We start from the raw sequence: 25,912 nt of genomic DNA, 5'->3' as shown, positions 1-25,912 counted from the left end.
AAACTTATTGCGTTGGTGGTCTATTTAACATGTGGCCCACCGTCACCCAGCTGGTTCATCAAGAGACGCCTCCTTAGTCCGTGACCGTAGTAATAATAATCTGTTCATTGAAATTTATCTATCTATTCATCTTGCAACTTGTGTGTTTCCAGGGTCAGTTTTCGTTATCTTAATCAAGCAGAAAATCACCCAATTAGCTTGATCACAACACTGACTTAAATCGCACATCTAATCCATTCACGCTTCCCCAATATTTAACCGACCCCAGTTCCCAGGTTGAGGTGTTGACTCCAAAATCGAAGTAAATCTATGACGACTGGCACTACTTCTAGCCCATCCTATGTCGGCGGCTCAGCTGCTACCTCGGCAAAGCCCTCCGCCTCTTCTCAAGCTACTGCGAACCAGTCATCATCGAAATCCCTGCCGTCAAGAGAGTTGAAGAAAGTGAGCCCGCGGCCGGCCAAGAATGTGACGAATACGACCGGCGCAGGACTGGACGATTTCGGGCGGGCATACGTTAGTCTGATCGGCTACTTGAAGGCCGTCTTTCCGTCTCGCGAGCGCAAGAAGGCCGGTCGGGAGAGTAGCAGCAGCAAGAAGAAGAAACAATCCGGGGCCCGCTCCACTCGGGCTCTCGAGCTCCAACTTCAGCTCCAACAAGAACTGCTTCGCTGCGAATGGCTCAGGGATGGCCAGGTCGGCTGGCGTCTGGGGCCCCTCGACCTGCCTCTCCCCGATGGCGACAGTCAACCTGATCTCAAGAAGAATCTCTTGCCAGGTTCTCCACTCGGCCCCATCCATCCACCACGCTCTCGGCTACAAACTGCCAAATAACCCATCGACGTGGATTCTTTTCATTCTAAGTAGACCAACTTCATTGATAAAACGTAAGAATTCCTTCTCTCTTCCCATCGCCATTCTGCGACTGCTATCATCCTGTTTGATCTGACAGTTCATTTTTTATTCATGCTCACCAAGTAGATGTATTCGGCATGAATCTTCCAGGCCGGGCCGCGAACAACCATTCTCAGCATCCTCTTACAAACGATTATTTAGCATGGCTGTACACAAAAAAGACACTGATGAATATCGATACATCCAGCTGTTAGGATTTCCAGTCATCAAACTTACCAACAGTTTTTTTTCTTCCCCCGTTTGATCTGATCTGCTTAGTGTTATCATCATTAGCCTTTTCTTCTTGCATGCTCAGTTTCGTCCATCTTGTACCATTCTCCCCAATTGCCCAACTGGCTTGTCTTGTCAACCGCATAAGAATAGTCTTTACACAATCTCATGATCTGGAGTTCTCACATAAAGCACAGAAGTCCATAGAAAGCAAAAATTGAGCAGAACACAAGCATACATGTATGTTCTTTTTTTAGTAGTGACAAGTGAAATGCTATTAATAATCTATTGCTCTGCTTATCGTTGACGGTATTCATTGTGCCTAAATTTAGGGTTGACAATTGGGCGGGTTCGGGCCGCCCACGGGCTAGCCCGCAACTTAATTGGACAGGCCGGGCCGGGCCAAAACATCAGATTTTGCTGTCCGGCCCAAACCCGTGTCCGCAATGAGACAGACACGGGCTGTCCAGCGGCGCCTTGTCGGGCCAGATGGCCAGCGGGCCAAAGCGGGTGGCCCGCGGGCAGCCCCCTGGGGGCCCACGGGCCAGCTATAAGCACTCCCAAAAAAAGGTATTTTCAGAGGAGCCTAGGAGGAGAAATGTTTTTTTGCAATTCTAAGTACATGTATGCAACTAGGTCAACTACAAAAGAAAATTTACAGAAGATAATGGAAAATAAAGCATGAAGAAAAGAACAGACTGCTTTTTCTTGTCTTGAGCGCATAAGAGTGCTTCCGTGGTTTCTTTGCTCAGACAGCTTTGGCAGTTGTCCAAGACACAGCCCCCAGTGGAAAAGGTTTATTCCAATGCCACAGAGGTCACCGGGGCCATCAAGATTAACTTGGCAAGCTTTGAAAGGGTCCAAAAGCGGGAGGAATTGACCTTCCACCAGCTGAGGATATCAAAATGTTTGCTGCTGGTTATGCCAACATTCCTCTACTCAAGGTAGAGGTCTAATTTGGCACCCAGTGCATTGGACTGGCTTCTGTCTGTGGTGTCATTCATGTATTGGAGGAAAGAAGCCTCATTGACTTTTGTTTTTGGGCTTGTGGTTTGGATGTGGCAGAGACCAGACAGTACATTGCAGATAAATTGAGGATAGCCTCCCTGAAGAAATGTGAGATTTTCTCAGTGATCAGGTCTTGTACATATTCCGGGATGGCACACTTATTTTGAGCTTCTGGCCGGACCAGATGAGCAAGGCAAAGCCCACGGGCGCCCAACGGGCAGCCCGCGCCGCTTAGCAACTTTAACAGGTGTTGAAACTCAAGCGCACTCTGCTGCGCATCTCTCAAGCTCAAGCGCCTCGTGCGCTGCTCTTCCGCTGTCCTCTACTCTTTTTTGGTCTTTTGGTATCACTAAATGAAACCTATCTGAATCGCGTCACTCACTTGCTCATTTCCACGGCCACCACTTCTTCACTTATCAATCTCAACTTAAATCTTCTTACACACAACTCATCAATCAATAAACTCTTTGACTCAGATCTAGTCTTCCGCCAACAACATCGCCGATACTCTTTGCTTGCAACCTCAAAAGTTCCCGAAGCCTTAACTTGGACAGCCGTACTGGCTTCCAACTTGGTGAGAAATGCACCTCCGCATTTCCAATCTCTCATTGACCTGGCTCTTCCGATCCCTGATACTAATTCCTCCTTATTTCTCAGTTTCCCTCCTAGATCAAGTCCTTACTATTCCTTTTCCTTCTCCATAAAAAATATTGTCGCCTACATTGCTAGGGTTTGTTCTTCTTTCTCAAACGTCTCCTGAATCCCCTCGTCGACTAACCCATTCACTACATTCTCACAGCTATCACTCTCTTGTCGTCTCACATTTGTCGCTGTCCTCATCTTTATAGCCTCTATTGTCTCAGGGTTTGTTTCTTTCTTCCTTATATTGTTTATACCTTGTTCTCATCTATTTTTTCCTTTTAGTTCTGGTTCTGGTTTATAGCAATTAAAAGTCTACGTTCTTTAACAGGCCTGGCCAAAGCTCACTATTTTCACAAAAGCACTGTCCACGCCCGGCCCAAACCCAGCCGGGTTTGGGCAGCCTGTGGGACACCCGGCCCAATTTTCAACCTTATTCCTAACCATATTATAGCCCATCAGAGCATCTGCATCCGTTGCTGGATTAGCCTGGGCTAAACTAGCTTGGATTGTGATTGGGCATCCGCATGGGTGGGGATGACCCCGGAAAGCCCCAACCAAGAGGCCTCATGTGAATTGTGCTAATTTTGGTTTTTGGATACGTGGGGAAATTGGGTTTTTCCCAATTGGACCCGGTTTAGATACGTACATGGCGGGCGCGTTTCGCCGTCAGGAGGACAGAGATTTCCTGTACTCAGGACTCTGTTTGACAACATGACGGCGGGGCGCGCAATGTCTGCCAAAGAGCCAGAAGGCACACCGGTCAGATGGCCGGTGTAATCACTGCAAAAAAAACTGTGTCAACTGTGAGCAGTTGACATGTGGTAACTCTGAGGAAGCTTGTGGTGTTACACCAGCCTTACTCAAGGTTTGAATCAACCCAAGCTTTAATGCACAGTCACTGTGCACCTTGCACAGTGACTGTGCCAACAAAGACACTTGTGCATTCAGGTGGAGTTACAATGGCAGCTTGGCTTGAGTATCCTGCATGTCAACTGAAAGCAGTTGACCAAGTTTTTTTTGCAGTGAATAGCATTGTCAATGACAGCAAGCAGATCGTCCACACGGCCAGAATGGGTGGCATTGTGACAAGCCACCCACATGCCATAACCTTAAACACCGACCCCCAAGGCCGGTCATAGGCGGCAGAATGCTGGCACTCAGACCCGGGTGGGCGGCGAGCCCAATTGGAAGTCTTATTGATGGACGGCAATGATTTTTACTTGGGCAGATTGATATTATTACACAAAATCAACAGGCAAAAAGATATTTATGTACACCAAGCTGATTAGCAACTACAAACATGACATATAGACTTCTATTACAAAATTTTTGATCTTATTATCCGTGATAACGGGCCAATAGGCAAATAAAAAGAGAGCAAAACAAGAGTAAGAGACAAGGGAGGAGTGAGCAATGGAGCACCAAGCAAGCAAGCAAGGAACAATGGAGCAATGCCCCCCCCCAAATGTTGTAGCCTGAGGGGCTACGCATCCCGAGACTCGCCGCAGTCGCGGTATCAGCTTCACCTCGGACTCTGGTCCGAGGTGTTTGGTTCTGTTGATCATCAATACCATCATTTATTGTGCACGAGACCTCCTGTGCCACAATAGGTTATGAGCCCCTGACGCTCTTAAAAATTTCCTGCTCTTGATCACACCGATATTTTCCTAAACCGTATATTGGTAGTCACCGTTCTAATTGCTCGGATACTCTACAAACTTCTCTTTGTTTACTGAATCACCCATTCGACCTTCAAGATTAACCGTCTTGTCTATCCGATCCACCAACACTGCATTGGAAGGTCGACTTTCTCAACTTTCGCATTCGACAAACTTAAACCGTCTTGTCGTTTTCCCTCGGAATATCAACCTTTCCGACCGAGATCCGCGACTCTGGTGTGTTTGAGGTTAGAATTTGGAGGTTACTGACGGCTAGAGGGACTAGCCATCCTTTCGAAAACAAGACTGTGGCCCAGTCTTGCCTGCCGTAGGTAATTTTTAGGTTCTAATTTTGATTAGCATCGGGGTTTTGTCGGTGTCGTTTCCTCCTTCTCCGACTTGGATCTTCAACCTTTCCACCTTCGACATCTGTTTATCCTTTTTCTTACATACTATCTCCACAAAAAAAAAAAAAATCTGTCAATTTTTTTTCCCCGCTCTCTGTACCTGGAACCTTTTCTTTCTTTCCCACTTATTCTCACTATCGCCTCTATCACTCGTATATTGAACATCGAATCACCTCCCAGATTTTTTTTCCCTTTTTCCTTACCGATCTCACATATTTTCCCTTCCCAACCTCCTTTTCCTTTTTTTTCCTTTTTCCTTTCACTTCCGAACCCCACCTCCTTTTCCCGTGTTTCCGTTTTTCCCATGTCACCTCCTCGACAATCAACCTCTGCCAGCGCCACCAACTGGCAGATCGAAGACTCCTCTCATCGGGACAGGCTGGCCGAAGACATCGCGGTACTGCAATCTCAGCTCGACAACCAACTCCCGAGTCCAGAAACGACAGGCAGTACGGCGAAAGGCAAAGAAAAGCCGTCGTTTTCTCGTGTTCCCAAGCCAGACGTTCAAGACTACAAATCGGCACCTCCTCACATGGATCCCAGACTACCGGTAGCTTCTAACTTAAGACAGGCCCCTAACGCTGATCAGGTGTTTCCTCCCAGACGCCCTGATAACAGGATCACTGCCGAGGATGCCAGAAGACTGAAGGAGATGGCCGATTTCGAGGAAGCCGAATTTCTTCTACGACAGAGCAAGCTGGTGGCAGGATCGATTCAATCCGCCAAGAGCCTTTTTCGGACGGAGAATCTCCTGAAGGCCGATGGACGGAATTTCGGCGATTGGCATCGGAACCTGGCCGAAGTTGGAAGGGCGTGCTTGACTAGCGCAACCTTTTTTTTCGAGAAATGCAGCAACTCGACTTTCGAAAAGATAGGCCGGGCCGTTCTAATCTCCAGCATCGACCAATCGCTTGTGGCAGAGATGCAGAAATTCGTCACCTGCTATGAGATGTACATGGCCCTCTTCGACAAATTCAAGACGGCGTCTCGCGCAGCCCAGATGAACATCTGGTACAAGTTCAAGAGCTTCAAGATAGACCCGGAAGGACACAACGCCGGGATCTCGTCCTCTCTTAAAAATCTTCTCGCCGAATGGACCTCAGTAAGCGTCACATTCAGCGCGGATGCTTTTCTCGGCTTCATCGTTCAAGCCGCCGTTATGGAGTCTGGGGCGCCGTATAGTTCAAATTTTGAGCTTCGAGTCGAAAACTTGGTCCAAGCTGATAAAAAAGGGACCTGTCCGACTTTCGACGCGATCATGAATGCGCTGGACGTGTGTAAGGAGCAGAATAGGAACGCCGCCGAAATTGCCTCGTCTGGACAAGCGTTCGCGTCAAATCAACCACCCTCAGCGCTTGTCACGTCTGTAGATCAAGAGGATCTATTCAACGTCTCCGCTTTTCTCATGGACGTCGAAGAGGATCAATGGGTGGACGCTTTGGACTTCTATGCTCTAACGGCGAGCACCTGTTGGCAATGTGGGGGGACGGGCCATTATGCTCGGAACTGCCCAGATAAGTCGAAAGGCGATTCAAGCAAGCGACAGTTCGGCCAACCTCTTGGCACACTCGTTGGGACGATCTACGGCCACCTGCCCAGCGGTATGCCAGTCAGCTCCGGACGTTTTCCCCGGATGAACTTCAGGAGATCGAATGCGGCTCCTTCGCGCAATCAAGAGCACGCAAGACAACTGGCCGATCACTACCGTCCGAGGTATGGGGGAGACCGCCAGAACAGGAATTGATCCCAGCAATCTACCTCGTCAAGCAACGGCGCCGAGAAGCAAAGCGTGTCGGCGCATGTTGTGGAAGTCAACGGGCTTCCGGATGATCTAGACGACCTAGACTTCCACTCGATGGCTTTGGGAGAAGACCTCGTAAGTGACGTAGCTGTTTTCGACACCGGTGCATCGCACGGTTTTACTGGCTCTAAATTCCTGCTACACGATTTCCGTACCCTGCCCAAACCTATCGGTGTTTCCGTAGCTACCAGTGGAGGAGGTTCCACGATCACTGGGGTGGGATCCCTGAAATTTCAAGCCCCTGATGGGCGAGTTATCGTGCTCAGGCAAGTCCTATATTGTGAGCACGCTAAGGCCACCCTGATATCCATGGCTGCGCTAAGGAAGGCTAATGCGCTTGTTGCTTATGATAACGCAACAGACACCTTCCAGATCTCACGTTCAAGCGGCGAACGCTTGTTCGATTGCGCTTTTGAGCCAACCAAGAACCGCTGGTGCATGCCGTACCCGATGATCAAGTCGAATGTGGACTTACCCAGATCCGATACCGGCCTCGATTTCCTCGTTTCTCATGTCTCTCTACCTCTTCCTTCCCCACCAGTTCCGCAACCATTTCCTGCACTCGTTTCTACTTTATGCCCTCCCACAGACCAGATCATGCCTTGCACATCTCTTTCTCCCTCTCCATTGTCAGCATGTGATCTCAAGAAATGTCCAGAATATGCGAGAAATGACATAGCTATCCTTGCTTCTAATTCCAAAGTGAAACCAGAGGATGATATATTCCGAGAGCCCTTATGCCAGGCATCTGATTACCAATGGAAGGCGGAAGCCCTGAGCAAGGATGAATTAAAACTGCTCTACTACCACCGGACCTTTGGACATGCCAGCCTTAGGCATGTGCGACGGATTATCAAATATCAAATGGGAAATGGACTTCCACAAGAAATCCCCGCGGGCAAAATACACTGTCCGGTATGTGCCATCAGCAAAAGCACCCAAATAAATCCTTTAGCTTCAACTCTGCGCAAGAACGAGCGCCTAGATGTTATGGCCGTGGACCTGATGGGCCCATTCCAGGTAGACTCTGTTGAGGGAGGCAAATACTTGCTGACCATGCGGGACGTAGCCACCGGCTATGCATTTGCAAAAGTCCTCAAAGCTAAGTCTGAGGCAAATGATCACATTATATCCACCATTACGCGTTTAGAACTGATCACGGGGAAACGTCTCGGTACTCTGAGGAGTGACAACGGTGGAGAATTTGCTAACAAAAAACTTAGCGAATTTTTGAGTTCTAAAGGAATAGCAGCGGAAAAGGCGCTCCCGTATCATCACTACCAAAACGGGATGATAGAACGTTTCAACCGGACCATTGCGGATATGGGTCGGACGCTACTGATTGACAGCCCTCTTGGCAAACAATTCTGGAGCTACGCTTTTGTGTGGGCAGCTCATGTCTTGAACAGGATCCCGAACAAGGCAAGCGGCGACATGACACCATACGAAGCCATGTTCAAAAAGAAGCCTCAGTACGATCACTTCCGAGTCTTCGGGAGTACTGGGTATATCCATATTCCGCACGAAAAGAGAAAAAAGCTGGATGAGCGTGCTGTGAAAGGTTTGGTCATTGCACATCTTGACTCCAGCAAAGGATGGCTGCTCTGGCTTCCTGAACAGAAAAAGTTTGTGTCATCTGCCATGGTACGTTTTCCTCTTGAACTTTCAAATGCCCCTGTCAAGCAACCCTCCGACAGTACTCCGGTAGCCGCTGATAAAGAGACGCTGCCACGGGAGCCAAAACTTTCTGTGGATTACGTTATGAACTTACTCCAGCTTGGTGACTTCACCAAGGAGATTGAATTCACTAACCAGGAGTTGATAGTTGACAAGATCATTGATCTATGCGAGTTCTATGCAATCACAGTGCCGAAGACGTTCAAACAAGCTATGAACTCTCCTGAGAAGGAATACTGGTCGAAGGCGATAGCGGTCGAACTCACCAATCTGGAAGAGATGCGGGTCTGGGTTCTCGGCCTAAAGCCAGAGGATAAAAAAGCATTAGGAGGGCGATGGGTCTTCGCCACAAAACCAGATTCTAATGGCTCGGGGGTCAGGTTCAAAGCCCGGTATGTGGCAAAGGGCTTCACACAGGTCGAGGGACAGGATTTCAATGCAACTTTCGCGCCGACTGCAACCTTTGTCTCGCTAAGGCTACTCCTGACGGTGGCGGCGGAACACAACTGGCCGGTACAAAGTTTCGATTTTGTTGCGGCGTACCTCAACTCCAAGATCGATGAAGAAGTATGGGTAAAACCTCCGGAGGGTATGAAGACTCCTCATGGACATGCGCTACTTTTAAAGAAGGCCTTGTATGGTACAAGGCAGGCAGCGCGGTGCTGGTGGCTGCATCTAAAAGAAGTTCTTGACCGTTTTGGCTACTCCCCCTCGCAGTACGACAACAGTCTTTATGTTCTCCGGCACCCAGACGAAGCAGGTGTTGTATGGCTACACGTTGACGATGGTGTGGTAACCGCGTCGAATATGACCTTGTTGAAGAAGTTAGAAACTGACCTTAAAGATATTTTAAAAATCAAGTGGTCTGACAGTTTGGACTCAATTGTTGGGCTTAATGTTTCACGTTCTCACAGAGGTTTTCAGCTTTATCAAAAAGAACTAATAGCAGGGATACTCGGGGAACATTGGGACGGGGTTTCAACAGCAACGACACCTTTGCCAGCCGGTTTCAATGCGATCACTGATGAAAATGGGGTCAGCGCCGACTCAGGGCGCTATCTGTCGGTTATCGGTTCTCTGAGTTACCTGGCTGTCGGCACACGCCCAGACATTTGCTTCGCGGTGAACTATCTGGCACGGTTTGCGGCGAAACCAGGGCTCTTGCACTGGAAAGGCGTGCGAAACCTGATCAACTATCTGGCTGGTAGCAAAAATGTGCGTCTCTCTCTTTTTCCGTCACGAGATCTTAAGCCTTTGAAGACTTTCGCAGATGCATCGTGGGGAGGAGAGTTCTCTAGGTCCTCGTATGGGGTCTTGATCACCTTCCTCAACTGCCCGGTACTTTGGGTCTCGAGGAGGCAAGTCTCCGTGGCATCTTCCACGTGTCATGCAGAGTATATGGCGTTGGGGGTCGCTACACAACAGACTCTCTGGGTTAGGCACCTACTTCGAGACATCTTGCGCAAGGACTACGTAGGTTTTCTTTTTTGCGACAATCAGTCGGCAATCAAGGTGGCTACTGATGACGCGTCCAACAAAAGAACGCGCCACACTGACCGCGATTTCTATATCACGAACGAAGCCCTCTTCCAGAAAAAAACAATCCTAGAATGGGTTTGTACAAAGGATCAACTGGCTGATATTTTTACAAAGGGTATGCCTCAAGATAGCTTTGTATCAATGCGCACAAGAATCATGTCTTCCTGAGTCTCCCGGCGGTTTCTGTTTCAGTTTTGTTTTCTCTTTCCTCTCCTCAATTTTTTATTATGTTTTTTTTCTCCTTTCTTTGTTTCTTCCTATTATTGTACTTAGTGTTTAGGGTGATGCCGCGTCTACGGCGAGAGGGGGGGTGTTGTAGCCTGAGGGGCTACGCATCCCGAGACTCGCCGCAGTCGCGGTATCAGCTTCACCTCGGACTCTGGTCCGAGGTGTTTGGTTCTGTTGATCATCAATACCATCATTTATTGTGCACGAGACCTCCTGTGCCACAATACCAAAGGCCACAGCATATGTACTTACACAAAATACAGCCATCAATGCTAATTTGTGAGTAATTGCAAAACAGACACCATGGATGGATAGACAGGATGCAAGCGCATCTATCAATGCCCGGGACCTCATAGGTAGCTCACAGAATGAACAAGCTACAGGCTCTCACAGCTGAACCAGGATGTTGCGCGCAAAAATCAGCCTTCAAGGCTGATTCACGGGTATCTATTGAGTTGAGAGAGTTGGCAGACATTGGCGGCCAGTTGTCCCCCCAAGTTTGTGGGAACGCTGCTGCCATTGCTGCCATTGTCTTGGCGCATGTGAGACAGACAACTGTTGACGGAGCAACCTTTGGTAGTGTGAGGCTCATGGGTGGGTTCATAATTTACACTTGGTTTGAAACAGGTTGGAAACAGTTTTGGCCCCTGTATCTGCACCACCAAGATAATTTTTTCTGATTTCCAACTTATTTGAAAACAATCCCAAAATTATCCCAAAACTGGTTTGTAATTGGGCCCTGAGTTGAAGACTAATTGACAACTGTCACCCAATGGGGGGGTTCACAATTGAAATTTACAAAACTTTGGGACACATTTTAAGGTGTTTATGAACATTTTTTTAAAAAATTGGTAAATTGCACTGATTTTTCAGTATCACCTGCTGCTGTGCATTTTCCCAAAATTCAAAAATTTTGTTCATAAAGCTATTAAATTTGGCTCTAAAGTTTAGTAAAATTCAATTGTGAACCCCCCTAATGCAAGGTTGCAGATCACACCCGTGGTTTATGGCTATAGATTCATGAAGGAACTTGATCAGCTTCGTTGGCATCTCCTACAATTCTGCCTTTTGCAAAAGCGCTCAGGAGGATCTTTTCTTTATGAGATGAAGAATATACTCAGATCATTCCAAGTATGTACTTATTTTTGTCGCTGAATATATCCTGCAAGAACCCAAAAAGAAAGCCAGGAAAAGGAAAGACTCTCAAGATACGGAGGCATAAATTTGCTTATTCTCTACCATAACTTCAGGATGACCTATTCTCCACAAAGTATCAATGGGCGCCAATTTTGCGACAGCATTTCGCGCCAGGTTACTCCGACCAGGGGACTGGTGGTAGCGTTGGCCAGTCTCAGAAGACTTCCATTCAAGTTTGAATGAAGCGCCACGTCAGAAACCTGCGTCAATTCGCCTACGGGGCCCGCGTCCTCAAATCAAGAATGATATCTGCTAATCAAAACTTAAAGCAAGTCACAGATACATTTTTTTTGCTGCCATTTATCTCGACAGAAAAGTGTTTCTTATTTATGATTGTAATGTAGGTGATCAATTCAGGATCATAGTCAGTTGAGGAGTAAAGGTTCAACTCATGTAAAAAATTTAAACAATTCAGACGAAATGACGAAAACTCTGCGCAGACAATTTTTTGTTAAAACAAAATGATTGAAGTGTTACTGATATAAATGTGAGAGTCATAAAATTACTCGTAGGTATAGCATAAGAATCCGCCCTGTTTATCCATTATTATAAAGTAGGTGTTTTATTGGTTTTGTTAGCCACATGAAAAATTGGTCAATGTGTGCAAATATTTCGCACCTGTATATCCAAGGAGCCGTACAAAGGTACATCCTATTTGGTAAACACACAGTTTTGAGATCAATCTAAACACAAACAGATTTCACTAGGAAGAGCCGATAGCTGGCTACTTACGGGTGCGAGTCCCAAAAACTTGAGAGTTGTCAGAAGATTTGTTTCCTGAAATAGAGAGAAAATTAGTTATCAGATTCCATCCCTAATGTGTCTGCTGAAATCAACAGGGGAAACTGTTATACCTGAGTTGGGTTTGCCTGTGTTTCGTATCCTGCACCGCGAAGATCAAAAATTCGCTCTTGGGGGTTGGCTTCTTGCCTTTATCGGATGAAATTTTCAAATTATAAATTGACGGAACATCCTAATGTAACAGGAAGTGTTGTTCGGGAAGATAATAGACGCTTACCAAGTTGCCCATAGCATACTAAAACGAAAATTGAATACACTCGTCAAGACTTTGCTGGTTTAATCCGAACGATTTCGACGGAGACTCACTCTATGTAGAGATGGTGACTGAAAAAAATCGAATCTACTGGTGCGGTCTGCACATCTCCCAACTTTTAGACCCAGCTGATATTAGACCCGCATTGAAAATCACTCTGGGATAGCAAGTGAAGGACTTACTTCTCCACCCACACCGTGATGACCGGCGATGTGATTATAATGCCGGATCTCGTTCAAGAAGGAAGCAAACGTCGTTTGGGCGAGTAGATTTTGATAGTACTGTCGGCCCGCCATAGCTGAAGCAGTTTCGTTAATTTGTCGCCGAAGTGTTCGTCGAACATTTTGAAAACCAGGGCCCAAGGTTATCTCCAAATTCGCAAATGGTCCTTGGGTCTGATTGCAGAGTAAACATTTGTTTTCGATTAGTTCAATTGAAATATTGATCCAGGATCTTTGTTGAATTTGATTTCTGGAATAGAACCCACCACGCGACCAGTTTCATCGCCAGGACCTCCGAAATCACGCAAAAACTCCGAGTTGCGGAAGTTTCCAGCATCACGCTGTTCGTCCCAATATGGCATTCTACCACGATAATTGCACTCGTCGCGTATCATCAATTCGAAGATGAAACAATACATTCGATGGACCGCTAGAAATTGTCCTGTGACGTGCCATTCATCTCTGCCATTAGGATAGTCACTCTGTCTTTGATGTACGTAGACCTGATTTCAAAGAGTCATGAGATTGCATCTTCAATCGTAGTATTTTCTGCCAGAGCTTACGAGGTCATCATACCGGGAGACAGCTCCAGGATACTTCATCTGACTTGGTGCTCTGAGTAGACATGTGATGCTTGCCTGGTAGGCTCTCTTCTCTGATGTAGAAAGATTTGACCTGTTATCATGATTCATATTCGGCGAGAGATCAGTTTATAAAAACTTCCTAGAAGGAAGGGAAGCGTAGTGAAAATAGGAATTACCAAGAGGTTCTGACTGAAGGATTCGGACAGGTGGCACTATTTCGGCGGTGGAGATTGTTCTCCGAACTAGGTAAGCAGTGAAGAGGGGTTGAGGCCAAGAATATTATGCAAAGTCCGCACCAAAATTGGTTCCGCATAATGGGCTTGGTAAGAATGATAAACGATGGTAGACTATCAATGAGGAGCGACTATCAATGGAAGGCAAGCCAAGAGGATTGGTCAAGAATCAGCAGATGTAGGATATGAATGAAATGAGTGATAGAACTCGGCTGATCAGTGTTCGAGAAGAATGGAGACGAAGGAGAGAGGCTGGCTCACTGGAAGTTATAGTTATTTATTTGTTTTCATTTGCTTTGAAGAGAATTATGTTTGAGCGATACCGAGAGTTAACCAAAGGGAAAAAAACAGCGTTGCTGAACCAGGAGGCAGATTTCCATTGAAGATACGCTGGTGATTGGGCCTCATGGGGTGAGCAGGAGATTTCTGAAGAGTCTCGCTGAAACCGTAGCGCCATCCAGGCTCTCGGTTTTCGAACAGTCCTTGAGGTGGCAACTTGGGGGTGATACATGTACACCCTATCCCCAGTTACACCGATGAGTTCGTAGGTGTGGAGGCGTTGCCATGCCTCCCATCGTTCCTTCTATTGAGGAGTTAGTTGGAGTTGGTTGGTCGGTCGTGGCAGCTGTCCAAACTGCCGAAAACACTTTGAGCGGCTTGTTATCATTGAAACAAGGAAATATTCGAGGGATCCTTATCCTGCTGCAGTGCTGAAGCAAGCACCTGGTGGCCGTGCACACCCTGATTTTAAAGGGACAGCTCGTTAGCTGATCAAGTGCAAGCAACGCGCGGCAAGATATCGCCCGGCGACTACAAGGCTGCGTATACCAATACTCGCGAAGCGCGAGGGGAGCAAGGAAGCGCTTTTTTGAAGTCCTAGCACCTACCCTTCTGAAGCAGAAAAGTGGTTTCGCATGTGGCGCGCTTCGTTTCTTTCCCCTTTTCCCTTTCAAACATCGTACGGGGTGAACACACATCTTAGCCCAAGACGCTCCCGAAATCGGTGAAAAAAATGACTGAGTCCACCAAAAATGGAGATCCCCTCAGACACCAAAACAAAGCTGCCCCCACAACTTGTAACTAAATAAATAAGTCCCTCTGTGGGAAAATCACTCGTTACATTAAACCCAAAATGATAGACTGCCAGTTGTGGGGGCAGCGTTGTTTCGTTTTCTGGGGGGACTCCATTATTGGTACAGTGGAGGACTTCCCGTCGGTTTCGCAAGCGTCTTGGTAGTGTGTGGTTAGCAAACCGGTACTGGAGTGATGTGATCTGGAGTCGTCATCAGATGTGTGCATATATAAGTGCATAACTGCAGTATGCACTTAGGTGAGCTCGAGTGCGGGTGACGAAGCCGCTGGACTGCTGGCTGCGATCGCTGTTGACCTCAGCACCACCCAGCTTGAGCCTTGCGTCCATCACCATCTCCCCAACCCGTCAACCTCTACCCACACCCTTTGAAAAATCGATACAATGTTTCTGACCAGGTGAGCTCGGCGGTTCTGATTGTGTCCTGCTTGCTCGGTTGGATGTTAGCTGACCTTGTCGTATATCCCGATCAATCACGCTTCGTCCCATGTGTCTCTCGTCTTAATTCAAATGTTAAAGATCTGAGTATGGTATGTAAGAAGCTCTCTCAAGAAACGAATCAGCCAAACTGAGAACTGTTCGAACTCAAAATAATAATATCTACGATTTTCAACTTGATTCTTGTTTGCGAATTCTGGGGAGGTTTCAGATCGAGGAGTCAACACCTTTTCGCCTGAGGGAAGATTATTCCAGGTAGAATATGCAATCGAAGCGATCAAACTGGGAAGCACGACGATCGCGGCGACGACGAAGGAGGGAGTGATCTTAGGTGTCGAAAGACGATCTCAATCAAAATTACTAGAAGCGTCATCGATCGAGAAGATCATGGAGATCGACAGTCATGTCGGGTGTGCCGTCAGTGGGCTCGTGGCTGATTCCCGTACCATGGTCGAACATGCTCGCGTCGTCGGTCAGAACCATCGGTTTACGTTCGATGAACCCATCAAGACTGAGAGTGTCACTCAAGCAGTCTGCGACCTCGCGCTAAGGTTTGGTGAAAGTACGCATGATGAAGATGCAATGATGGTCAGTCCTTTTGATTCTCCCTATCAAGGAGCCGGGTCAAGTGATTCAATGATTATCTCAAGTTTGTTCCTTATGCTGACTGATTTCTCATCTGACCCTCCTTCCTTTGTTGCTCCTAGTCACGGCCTTTTGGTGTCGCTCTTCTCATCGCAGGATGTGACGAACATGGACCTCAACTGTGAAGTCACTCCTCAGCTCTCGTTTCAACGACAGGTAACCCATGGCCTTCGGTTTTGAATTGCACACTAATCTTGTAAATTTATTTGGGTTAAAACTCCAGTTTCCATGCCGATCCTTCCGGCACCTTCATGCGATATGATGCAAAAGCCATTGGCAGTGGATCGGAAGGCGCTCAAACAGAGCTGCAAGAGCGTTGGCATAAGGTATGGGGCTCCATCTTCTTATATCCTCGCATTTTATCATCATCATTGTCTTTCCCGCTCATCTTTCCCACATGGTCATTGATGCTGACAAACAAAATCGGACGGTTCGGTAGTCAATGACTTTGCAAGAGGCCAAATTATTGGTACTGCAGGTCTTGAGACACGTGATGGAGGAAAAGCTTGATGAGCATAACGTCCAATTAGCACAGGTGAGCATCCTTCATACCAGAAGTGAAGTATTAAAAACTCCTCCGTTATACAGAAAGAGTAACCAGATGTATTTGACATAAAAAACCAGGTCACTCCGAGTGGTGGATTTCATATTTTAACCAATTCCGAATTGAAGGAATCGATCAGCCAAATGCCGGTGGAAAACAATCCTACGCACCCTTCAGCTGCTGGAACGCAAGCTGCCCCCACAGCTTAAGTCAAGAAAGAAAAAGACGATTGTATGATTGACTTTATTAACTTGAAAAAAAACGACTAGTGGTTCAGATAGTACATATATATTCCATCTGCGCTTCTTACTGCCTTTGCTTTCCGAAAAATTATATAACAATAAACCCTGTACTTGAGTTCCGAAGCAGAAAGAAAGAGGGTCAGATGCTAAAAGATCCTGTCAGGGGATCAGCTCCTCACTCTCTCAAGTCTGAGATTCTTCCTATGATGGGCAAGTGCTAGATTTTTAGGACTTAAGTTCAGCAGTAGTAGCTCTTTTTATGAGTCAAAGGTATACAGCCTCTGTTGAATGTACTAAGGCCCTGGTTGTTAGTGTGATAAATGTTGTGTAATTACTAATATTAAAAACACACCAGATTTACAATGTCAGGTTTTGTGGTGGGAAAGATTAGCCTAAGGCCCAGTTTGGATATTGCACAAAACATTCAATAAGAAACAAACCATTGGAGGACTTTGTCAGCCTTAAAGTCAACAAAGTTGTGCCTTTCATCTCCATTTTATACCTAAATTTTAACCTTAAGACTTAATTAGGTTTTTTTAACTTCAGACTCTGATTTCTCATGCAATTTTGACCATAGTAGGGGGTTTCAAAGTTGAAAATCAGGTTGTGCAGGTCACAGGAATCAGGAAAAAAAATGGACCTGGAATCTCTCCTGCGGACCTGATTTCCTTCTTCAAAAAAGGCTCCAGGAGATCAGGTCCAGGAGCATGAAAAAGGTCAGAAACATCCCCTCAAGGGTGTTTTCACCTATCCCCAATCACACCCGCATACCGGCCACTCAGCCAGTCTGTGATTACAAACACAACTTGATGGCCAGTTGGGTCTATACCGGCCATCAAGTGACACAACACTCAATGACCGGTCAGTTCTGTACCACACAACACTCAATGGCCGGTTGGGTTTGTACCGGCCATTGAGTGACACAACACTCAATGGCAGGTTGGGTCTGTACCGGCAGCCATTGACTCTGAGTGACATAACACTCAATGGCTGGTTGGGTTTTTACTGGCCATTGAGTGACACAACACTTGATGGCCGGTTGGGTTTGTACCGGCCATTGAGTGACAAAAAAGTGCAACACTTGATGGCCAGTCGGGTCTTTACCGGCCATTGAGTGACACAAAACTCAATGGCTGGTCAGCTCTGTACCAGCCATTGAGTGGGTGGTACTCACAACACTCAATGGCCGGTGTGGTGGTAGATCCGGGTTGGGGACCCGAATTGAATGCATGGGTTTGCGGAGTTTGCGGACTGCGTAATCCGCAAGGCTGGTGCAGAGCAGCGCAGCGCGGAGGCGGAGCGCATAAGCTGGACGCAGAGCGTGCGGTCAAAGGCAGCGGTGGCGGAGCGCATAAGGCATCAAGCGTGCGATCAAAGTTGGCAGAGCTGTGGCGTGCAGAGCTGAACAGACTTGCTGAGTTCAGACAGTCCAGCGCAGCAATTGGGGAAAGCCGTGGGAGCTGAAGCGGGCTACGTCAGCGGACGTAGCTGGGGCGGAGGCAGCGTGTGGCATCCCAACACCAGAGGCTAGACAGGGGTGTGGATGATGGATGATTAGGGGTTTGGCGGCTGTCTACGGCAAGCGGTGGAGGCGCAGATGACAACGTGGGAGCGGAGGCATGCGGCGTGCGTGGGATGGGAGGAGGATTTCTAATTGTTATTTCTTTTTCTATTGGGTTATAACATGCGGCGGAGTTTTCTCATGGTTCATTTTCTATGGTGGAGCGGTGGAGAGTTGTCTATATAAGGGGGAGGTCTTTTCCCCCTGCGGGGGAACTTATCATGCTATCTTTTTATGGACTTTTGTTGATTATATTGTGGATTCTTACTTTTGCTTGCGGAGGGATTTCTACTATGGTTTTATTATGGCTTCCTTTCTTTTACAGCTACTTCTTGTGGTGTTTGCTTTACTATTTTGACATACTACTATTATTATGGTTACTTTATTTCTGCGGAGTTATTTTTACGCTTATGCTATATGGAGTTCGGAGTTTCCCTTGACTACTCAGGAATGTCTTGCATAGAAGAAGGTCTGCTCCGGTCATTTCATACCGGTGGTACCACTCTCTTCTACCACACCAGTTGGGTCTGTATGTTGTGTCACTCAATGGCGGGCTGGTCAGGTTTGTGCTGGTCATCAAGTGAGTACTCACAACAATTGATGACAAGTAAATACCTGTCATCAAATGATTATTGAGTTGCGTACCCACTCAATGACCGGTACATACGGGTCATTGGGTTTTGTGCGCGCACTGAAGGACTGGTCCAGACTGCGGGAGGTAACCCGTTACGGACAAAAAAATTCTGCCAAAGATTCTCCAGGTTGGAAACTCCTGATGCAAGATCAGGAGTTTTTTGCACTTTGGGGGCGTTCAAACTAGATCCCCTAGGTTGCTGTTTTTGGCAGTGAAAAATTTTCCTGGAAATTGGACCTGCACAAGGTCCTGCGCGACCTGATTTCAACTTTCAAACCCCCAAGTTTCCACTGATCACTTTCCAATATCTCTGCTCCTTCATAGAGTTTGTGGTTTGTGACGCACATGCGCAGCAGCACTGTGTAGGTGCACCTGAGCGCTCCAAACCACATGTACATGTGTGATTATGTCATCCAACTTTGAAAATTTTTGAATTCAGGATCTCCCATGCAGCTGGAGTATCCACAGACTTCAGACAACCAGAACCACACCCCCAGATAACCCAGGATCACCTACCAAAGGCAACTATACTCCCAGTACACCTTCTGTCACAGGTGCCAAGGATATTGACAGTTTGTACCCTTTTTCACTGACCCTTGAGTATCTTTGAGGTACACCTCTCTGTTTCTTGACTGTTTTCTCTCCCTGTTTGCTTTTGCTCTTCTCTTTTGATCACAGGTCATCACCTATCCAGACCTCTTATCTCAAGGATCCCTCTGATTGCATATCCTTCTTTTTCTGTGGTTTTTGTCAGTAAAAAACTACATAGTCTTCCCTTTAAAGAACCTTGATTATCCACAGAGAAGTCTAAAACATTGTGGCTGATTAGACTTGTCTAATACCTTCCACATTTCCATTGTGAGAAGAGGCTGTTGCAATCTCTGGCACAGCTTGGCAGCACTCCCTTAAGGAGTAGTATGCTAGTGGATGTTATTTCCCACCTTTAGGTCCACAGGAACTTGATTATCATCATTCAAATCATCTCTTTTCCTCTCTCCCTCTTTCTCTCTTACTGTTTGTTGTTTCTTTATCCCAAGAAATCCAAACAGTGCCCACCCAAAAACTTTGTGTCCTGTTTTCACTTTAGAGACACAGGCTCACAGACTTCCTGTCAAATTTGACTAAATCTTGAATTTCAGATTTTGCAGGGAAATCTAAAATCTGGAACTCTGGATCACTTTGGGGATCTTTGGGGAGCTAGATTTCCCTGCAAAATCTGAAATCTGTTGGCTCAGATCTGACTTTCCAGATCAAAGGGAAGTCCTTCATTAGAATTTGGTACCTAATTTTTCTGCAAGGCAAGGTGAACACATGATCCCCTCAATTAGAGATGGCATTTTGTACCCGGGTACTGCCTGTGATAGAGAATGTCAACCGGTGCCCATTTGGCGGTACCCGGCACCCGCGGGCGGGTAACGCCCGCACCCGCCGTGCACCCGCCAGGCGGTGCCGGATGCGGTGCCGGGTGCCCGTTTTTTCGGAAAAAGCGGTGCGGTACCCGGGTACCGCCCCCAAGTACCGCTTTCCTCCGCCGGGTTAATCAAGTAACCCCCGGACCCCGTGTCAGGGCGGGTCTCTAAAGTGACACCGCCGTGAATGTAAACCTAGAGATATCTAAGGTTTGAGCTGTTTTCAGCTGTCACAGCTGAAAGCTGGTGCTTGACTCGGCCGCGCAGGCGCAAGGAGAAAAGCCGCGCCTTCTTCAGAAGGGGCTGGTTGAGCGAATACAACCGGAGTCCACGGACTCGTTGAGAAAGGTCCTTTCTAGGACTTAGAGAGATAAAAGGAAAAGGTCGACTTACCGAGACAAAGCGCGGAAGGTCAAGGGATAAATTGGAGAAAAGAGGAAAGGTGGATCAATGGGCCCCAATCGTTGTAAGTCGGCGTTGGTGGTCGAATACAACAATATTGGTGGGCTTGGTAACTGATCTGGGGGCTATTCCTGGTAGGAACAGTCCCTGATACTTATACCCCAGCTATGCTGGGTTAACTTGTGGTTCAATGTGCATTGGCACTCTACGATCTATCCACCTGGGAATCTTATTAGAAGATGCCCAGGTATTGCTCACTCACTCACTCGAGGTCGGTGAGCCTAATGTCATGCTTCACTTGGGCTGGCCTGCCCACTTGGGGGCGACACCTGAGTGCGCTCTCTAGTCGGAGGGGTTGCTTGGTTGCAGGCCGCTCTCACTCGCAGCGGCCCGTAATTTGTCGCCGTCTGCGCTGTCTTGACTAGCAGACTGCTGACACCCCGGCCCCTTGGCCCGCTCTGAGCTGCCCTCAATGACTGACAATAGACCGGTCATTGGCCAGGAACCTAACTTGACACAAGTCCCCCCTGGTGGGAGGCTCGCTGTGGCTGGCCGCGAAGCGGCCCCTCCCGCAGGGAGGGACTTGTGCACAAAGTCAAAATTTTGGCTGAGAAAGAAATCACCAATGGCTGGAGGAAAAATACTTAGCATCACCCAGCCTCCCCCTCAGCTCCTGTGGACCTGCCCCAGAGCCAAATTACACTTCTCAATCTCAGCTTTCAAATGGCGCTGGTCTCATCTCCTCAATCCTTATCATTTTTTCTGTACTAATGTTTTAAAAATAAAAAAAACACAAAGAAATGTAAACCAAGGAATTACAACCATCATGCCTTGTGGATATTGGATTCACAAGCCTGCAGATATCTGCAGATCCTACACCTGTAGCCACCCAATTGTTGCAGATTCAATTGTGCATATTATCAGAAAATCCAAAGTTGGATCTTCAGTGCAATGGAATATCCTCCAGGATTCCTTTGACCTCCAAAACGGATTCCTTCAATCAGTTTTGGAGTTTATGCCTCAAAAACTTGGGCATCAGTACTGCCAAGAAAACTGTCTATTCAGTTTTTCTTGTACATATTTTGGTGAATTTTAAATTGTGTTTTTTGTGTTTTTAGGATTGAAAATCCTTCCTTTGTCTGCCAGCCTGCAGACATTATTCATAAGCCTCTCCTACGGAGAGCCCTCCGGGCGGGGTCCCCCGGACCCTCCGTTCGAGAGGCTTAGTTAAGCTAGGCCAGGAACGGTCATCGAGGACGGTCCCTGGTGCAATTATCGAGGGGAGTTGTCACTCCCCTCGATGACAAGTGCGTGCTGGTCGTTGGGGGAGCACCCTCAATGACCATGAGCGACCTGTTTGATGACCGGAACAGGTCGGTCATCGCTTTTCTGGTCATTGAGAGGTCCTCCCCTCAATGACCGACCTGTTGCGGTCATCAAGGGGAGGACCTCTTGATGACGCGTCCATTCCGGTCATCAAGGACACCTCTTGGTGAGCTTTTTGATGGAAAAAGCTGGCAGGTACAGCTGGTACCTGCCTAAAAGACCGCTGGTACCCGCCAGGCGGTGCCGGATGCGGTGCCGGGTGCCTGTTTCTGGAAAAAAACACGCGGGTACCGGCGGTGTAAATTACACCCGGGTCCGTTTTGACATTCTCTAGCCTGTGATTTTGGACAAAAGAGACACCTGGTACTGCACCAGGAACTTCCTGGCTGATGCCAGCTAGTGCAGGTAGTACTTTGGGGGGGGGGGGCACCAGTGGTACCCAAAGTGCTCATAAACACTCATAGGTTTGGGTTAGATTTGAAAGATGATACTCAGAGGATGAGGCTGACAATGTGCTGCTTGTGGGTGGATCCCATGGTGAGTGGGCAGTACCGACCCACAGGTGCCAGGTTCCTCCAAATGGGTACCAAATATCTTTCAACATTTCTATTATGGCACTGAAGATAGCCAGTTTTTTTGAATCTGATGGAAATAGTGAGGAGACCAGTTGTTCACCTAGCCTGAAAAAGCATTTAAGTACAAATTTTGAATATATTGTTTTTTATTTAGTGATTTGTGCAACACCTGCATGTATGATGCATCCAAAGGGGCCTAAAAATGATGTTTTACAGTATGTAATTGTACTGTGCTTTTGATATTAAACTATCTATATCACACTAATAAACAGGGCCTAAGTGCATCCAAAATAAACTAGTACAGCCAGGTGTTTTCTGGTGTGTCATTTAGTGCATCAAGACACTTGAGCAGCATAGAAAAATGTGTGCAGGTATGTATTTATTCCAAATTCACTAAGGCTTGAAGGACTGATTTAAAGAATGTGGATCAAACATTAAACTGAATTTAAGGAAAACACAAAATACATGGGAATGTTGCAAATTGTGGGATTGGACTAACCAGCCTTATATTAGTTGTGGCTCATATGTTGATATGATGTGTAAGTATATCCACCTTGTTGCGGGGGACGCAAGATGAAAAACCAAAGTTCACGGCTGACAGGCCTGTGACACTTTGTGAGTGAGAGATGATGGTTTGAATTCACTAAGGAAGGAAAACACTACAGTAATCTGGTGAGGACTAAATACAAGATTCCTGGTGTTTTGGTTGAAGCATACAAGCTGAGACATATAAGCATATGTGTAACTCAACACACCTCCCCCTTTTGGGGAAATTTACAAAAATATTTCAACTCAGCTTTCAGACATGCAATGCCTTAATAATGTTTCAGCCAAGATGCTTTTGTCCTGATTCTTCCTGGGTTTGAGATGTCAACATGACCAGTGATAAAAAATTGGGCCAGATGTATCATAAGCTTTGCTAAGAGTTATCCAAGTTCCACCAACAGTTGGGCCAAAAGTAGTTCGATTCAACACAGGCGTGCAAGATTGTAGGACACAAGCAGGAAGGCAGAAGACTTCTGAAGCACTCTAATATTTCAATCAGGTGAAGCAGGGTAAATACACATCTCAAAATTCAAAACAATAAATTATTAACACACCAGGGAGACACGACTCTTTCGACAACAGTGGCTCGAGGAAGTCAGAAAAAAGAACGATCACGAAAATGAGAAATTCGATACACACAAGAAGGCATCAAGCTCTTTTACGTTGTCGACCAGTATGCAAGAATTTTTGGCCTTTTCCTTCGGCGGTACATTGAGGACAATACCACTTGCCAATTGGCGTCTCTTTGAGGCCCAAACAAGAAACATGGAACCATTCGTATTGACAGGTTTTATTATCACACCCAATCATCTAATCCCAGCCAACCGAAAAAAACGTAAGCTAAGAGAAAATGTGCGAGGGCGAGGCATAGGGGACGAAAGGATAGTGGGTGATAACGTACTTCACCGTATGAAACCTTTTGGCAAAAGCAATAGAGCGTCGCATCGTCTCCGGCATTACTCTCTTCTCCTTCATCAGCCTCTGCTTCCTCACCTGGGTCGTACTCCATCGCAGCCATTTCTTCAGTTTCTTTGGGCTGTATGGATGGCATGTGGATGCGAAGTGTTTGACGTGCTTGGCCAGCCCGACGTTTATTGGCTACATTTATGTTCCAGGATCGATCAATGATAAGTAAAATGCGATGTATAAGAGGTTTGAGCGAAAAGGGGCATACCTTGGCCACTCCCTTGAGCTGCAGAACTCCCCGTAATGTTAGGGAGTTGGCTAGGCGTGAAGTTGTGCGGAGAAGGTGTATCCATCGAGAGTTGTTTTCGCTCTACAGGTCATCAACAAGTGGAATAAATCTCTGGTGAAAAGTGGACGCATGCAGTGAGGAGCGAGCAGATGTTTGCAAAACCTACTGTTATTGCGAGCTGTTTCAGAGGCTGGAGCAGGAGTGCCAGCAGCATTCGGTGCCCCGTTGGACATTGGATTCAATGAGCCCGGGGCCGTAGGCGGCTCTGATGGCTCCCTTTTGAATTCCGGGACCTCTATTCCAGTTGTGGCTGCCAGTTTAGCCAGCTCCTGGTTGAGTCTTTCAAGGTGTCGAGTGACCTGGAAATTTAACCAAGAACAATCAGACGGATGAAAGAAAAAGATTACGGAATCATGTATGTGAGCTCGCGCGGAGGTCGGGAGAGGGTAAGATCCCGACACGAAGCTAAGAGACATCAAAGGGTTCATACCAAATTGACTGCTCCAGAAGCGAATTTCTCCTTCTCCTTGCTCAACTTGATAGCATCGTCATAATGGGCGAGTGCCCTTTCGATGAGGACAGGCTCCTTCGGGTTAGGAGTCAACAGGTTATTGGGAGGCTTATGAGAGTGTCGAACGATTGAGCTTTGCTTAGAAGCCGCCTTACGGCGCGATTCATCAACCGAATACCATTTCTTGTTCAAGCCGGACTCTCCGTTACCGGCTTGCGAAACCGGCGGTTGGTCATCCTTCGCCGACTTCTTGGCATAGTCTAGATAGGCTATCTCGCACAGCAGATGGCCCACCTCAGATGGTAGATTCGCCAAAGAGTCGACAAAGTCCTACATGATTAATTTCGCAATAGTCCAATCGATACCCGATCTACGATGACCAAGGAAAACTGAAACCTGAAAAGTTAGCACTCACTTGAAGGAGAGTGTGTGTAGCATCTTCCATCTTTGGGATAACGGTGATGTCCAGTTGTCCGAGTCGAATGGATTGATAGTTGACGCGCGGGGCCCCGAATGGCTACTCGCCCCCTCAAGACCGCTCCGATCCGTCAGTATATAGTCGGGTAACCCGTCGATCCTCAATCAAAATCTATAACTGGAGGACAGACACTGGACAGGAACGAGGGCGCAAGATGGCGAACACGAGCCATCATCAAGCGCGTCGAATCACCCATCCCGAATTCACGGAAAACGTGAGTATCAGATAAAGAGACGTTCAACGGTGAATCCTTTCCCACCCACCCGCCGTTTCTGACCATTCGGATGGTTGTCGTTTCCTCCAGGTCATTTGGAACGATCGGGCAATCGACTCGATTCGGTCAAGTTGAGTAGATGTCCACAATGCATAATGAATCGAGCTGGACAACACGCCTGACCGGTTTTTGATACCTTTGAACCGATCTTAACGAACCAACCAACAACAAAACGAAAACCAAAATATCCCAGCCTGCTCATGTCTATCAGGCTCGCTCACTGGAATCATCGGCTTGACAAACTTCTCAGGACTGAGCTTTTATCTAGCCAGCTTCACGATCACCAATCTTATCATCCTTCTCGTAAACTACCTCAGGTTAATATTAGGTTACTCGTCTATCCAGCCCGTCAAAAATCAGTCCACTTTTCAGAATCTGGCCGAAAACCTCAAGTTCAGTTACGCCTTTTGGATATCCGGTTTGATCGACAATTCATTTGGCTTTATTCTATGTTTGTCCTCTTTCCCCTTCCATTTTTATGCTGCATTGTACTCCAGACACAGTTAGAGCTAACTGGTACCCCTTCTTTCGACAAACGTCTCGGAACTTTCCAGGGTGGACGCGTAAGTTGTTCTTTTTTCGTAAACCAACAGCCGAAAAAACCGTAACATTACTTCTGAAGCTTACCGGTTATCTGTTGTCCGTTCATTAAAATCTTGCCTCAGTTT

At 47.0% G+C, this 25,912-nt stretch overlaps 4 protein-coding genes across 4 annotated transcripts; 2 read left to right on the top strand and 2 right to left on the bottom strand.

The window, feature by feature from the left end:
• Positions 1-309: 309 nt before the first annotated feature.
• PtA15_18A156 (uncharacterized protein) lies at positions 310-834 on the top strand (the record flags this gene model as incomplete). Its single annotated transcript, XM_053164667.1, has 1 exon — positions 310-834. The coding sequence occupies one exon, from the start codon at positions 310-312 to the stop codon at positions 832-834; it is 525 nt and encodes a 174-aa protein (XP_053028654.1).
• A 10,950-nt stretch (positions 835-11,784) lies between these two features.
• Positions 11,785-13,454, bottom strand: PtA15_18A155 (uncharacterized protein; the record flags this gene model as incomplete). The annotated part of the gene is made up of 9 exons (XM_053164666.1): positions 11,785-11,814; positions 11,901-11,933; positions 12,015-12,059; positions 12,301-12,318; positions 12,390-12,407; positions 12,519-12,731; positions 12,824-13,060; positions 13,121-13,232; positions 13,318-13,454. 9 exons carry the CDS (start codon positions 13,452-13,454, stop codon positions 11,785-11,787), a joined length of 843 nt encoding a protein of 280 aa, XP_053028653.1.
• A 1,394-nt stretch (positions 13,455-14,848) lies between these two features.
• PtA15_18A154 (uncharacterized protein) lies at positions 14,849-16,300 on the top strand (the record flags this gene model as incomplete). The annotated part of the gene is made up of 7 exons (XM_053164665.1): positions 14,849-14,862; positions 14,984-14,994; positions 15,114-15,490; positions 15,610-15,668; positions 15,771-15,873; positions 15,987-16,082; positions 16,172-16,300. The coding sequence occupies 7 exons, from the start codon at positions 14,849-14,851 to the stop codon at positions 16,298-16,300; spliced, it is 789 nt and encodes a 262-aa protein (XP_053028652.1).
• A 7,134-nt stretch (positions 16,301-23,434) lies between these two features.
• On the bottom strand, positions 23,435-24,937 carry PtA15_18A153 (uncharacterized protein; the record flags this gene model as incomplete). Its single annotated transcript, XM_053164664.1, has 6 exons — positions 23,435-23,596; positions 23,688-23,884; positions 23,961-24,062; positions 24,148-24,340; positions 24,472-24,822; positions 24,908-24,937. The coding sequence occupies 6 exons, from the start codon at positions 24,935-24,937 to the stop codon at positions 23,435-23,437; spliced, it is 1,035 nt and encodes a 344-aa protein (XP_053028651.1).
• Between the last annotated feature and the right edge of the window lie 975 nt (positions 24,938-25,912).

Source organism: Puccinia triticina, chromosome 18A (assembly GCF_026914185.1).
Source record: "Puccinia triticina chromosome 18A, complete sequence".
Taxonomy (NCBI): domain Eukaryota; kingdom Fungi; phylum Basidiomycota; class Pucciniomycetes; order Pucciniales; family Pucciniaceae; genus Puccinia; species Puccinia triticina.
This window is presented reverse-complemented; position numbering and strand designations above follow the sequence as displayed.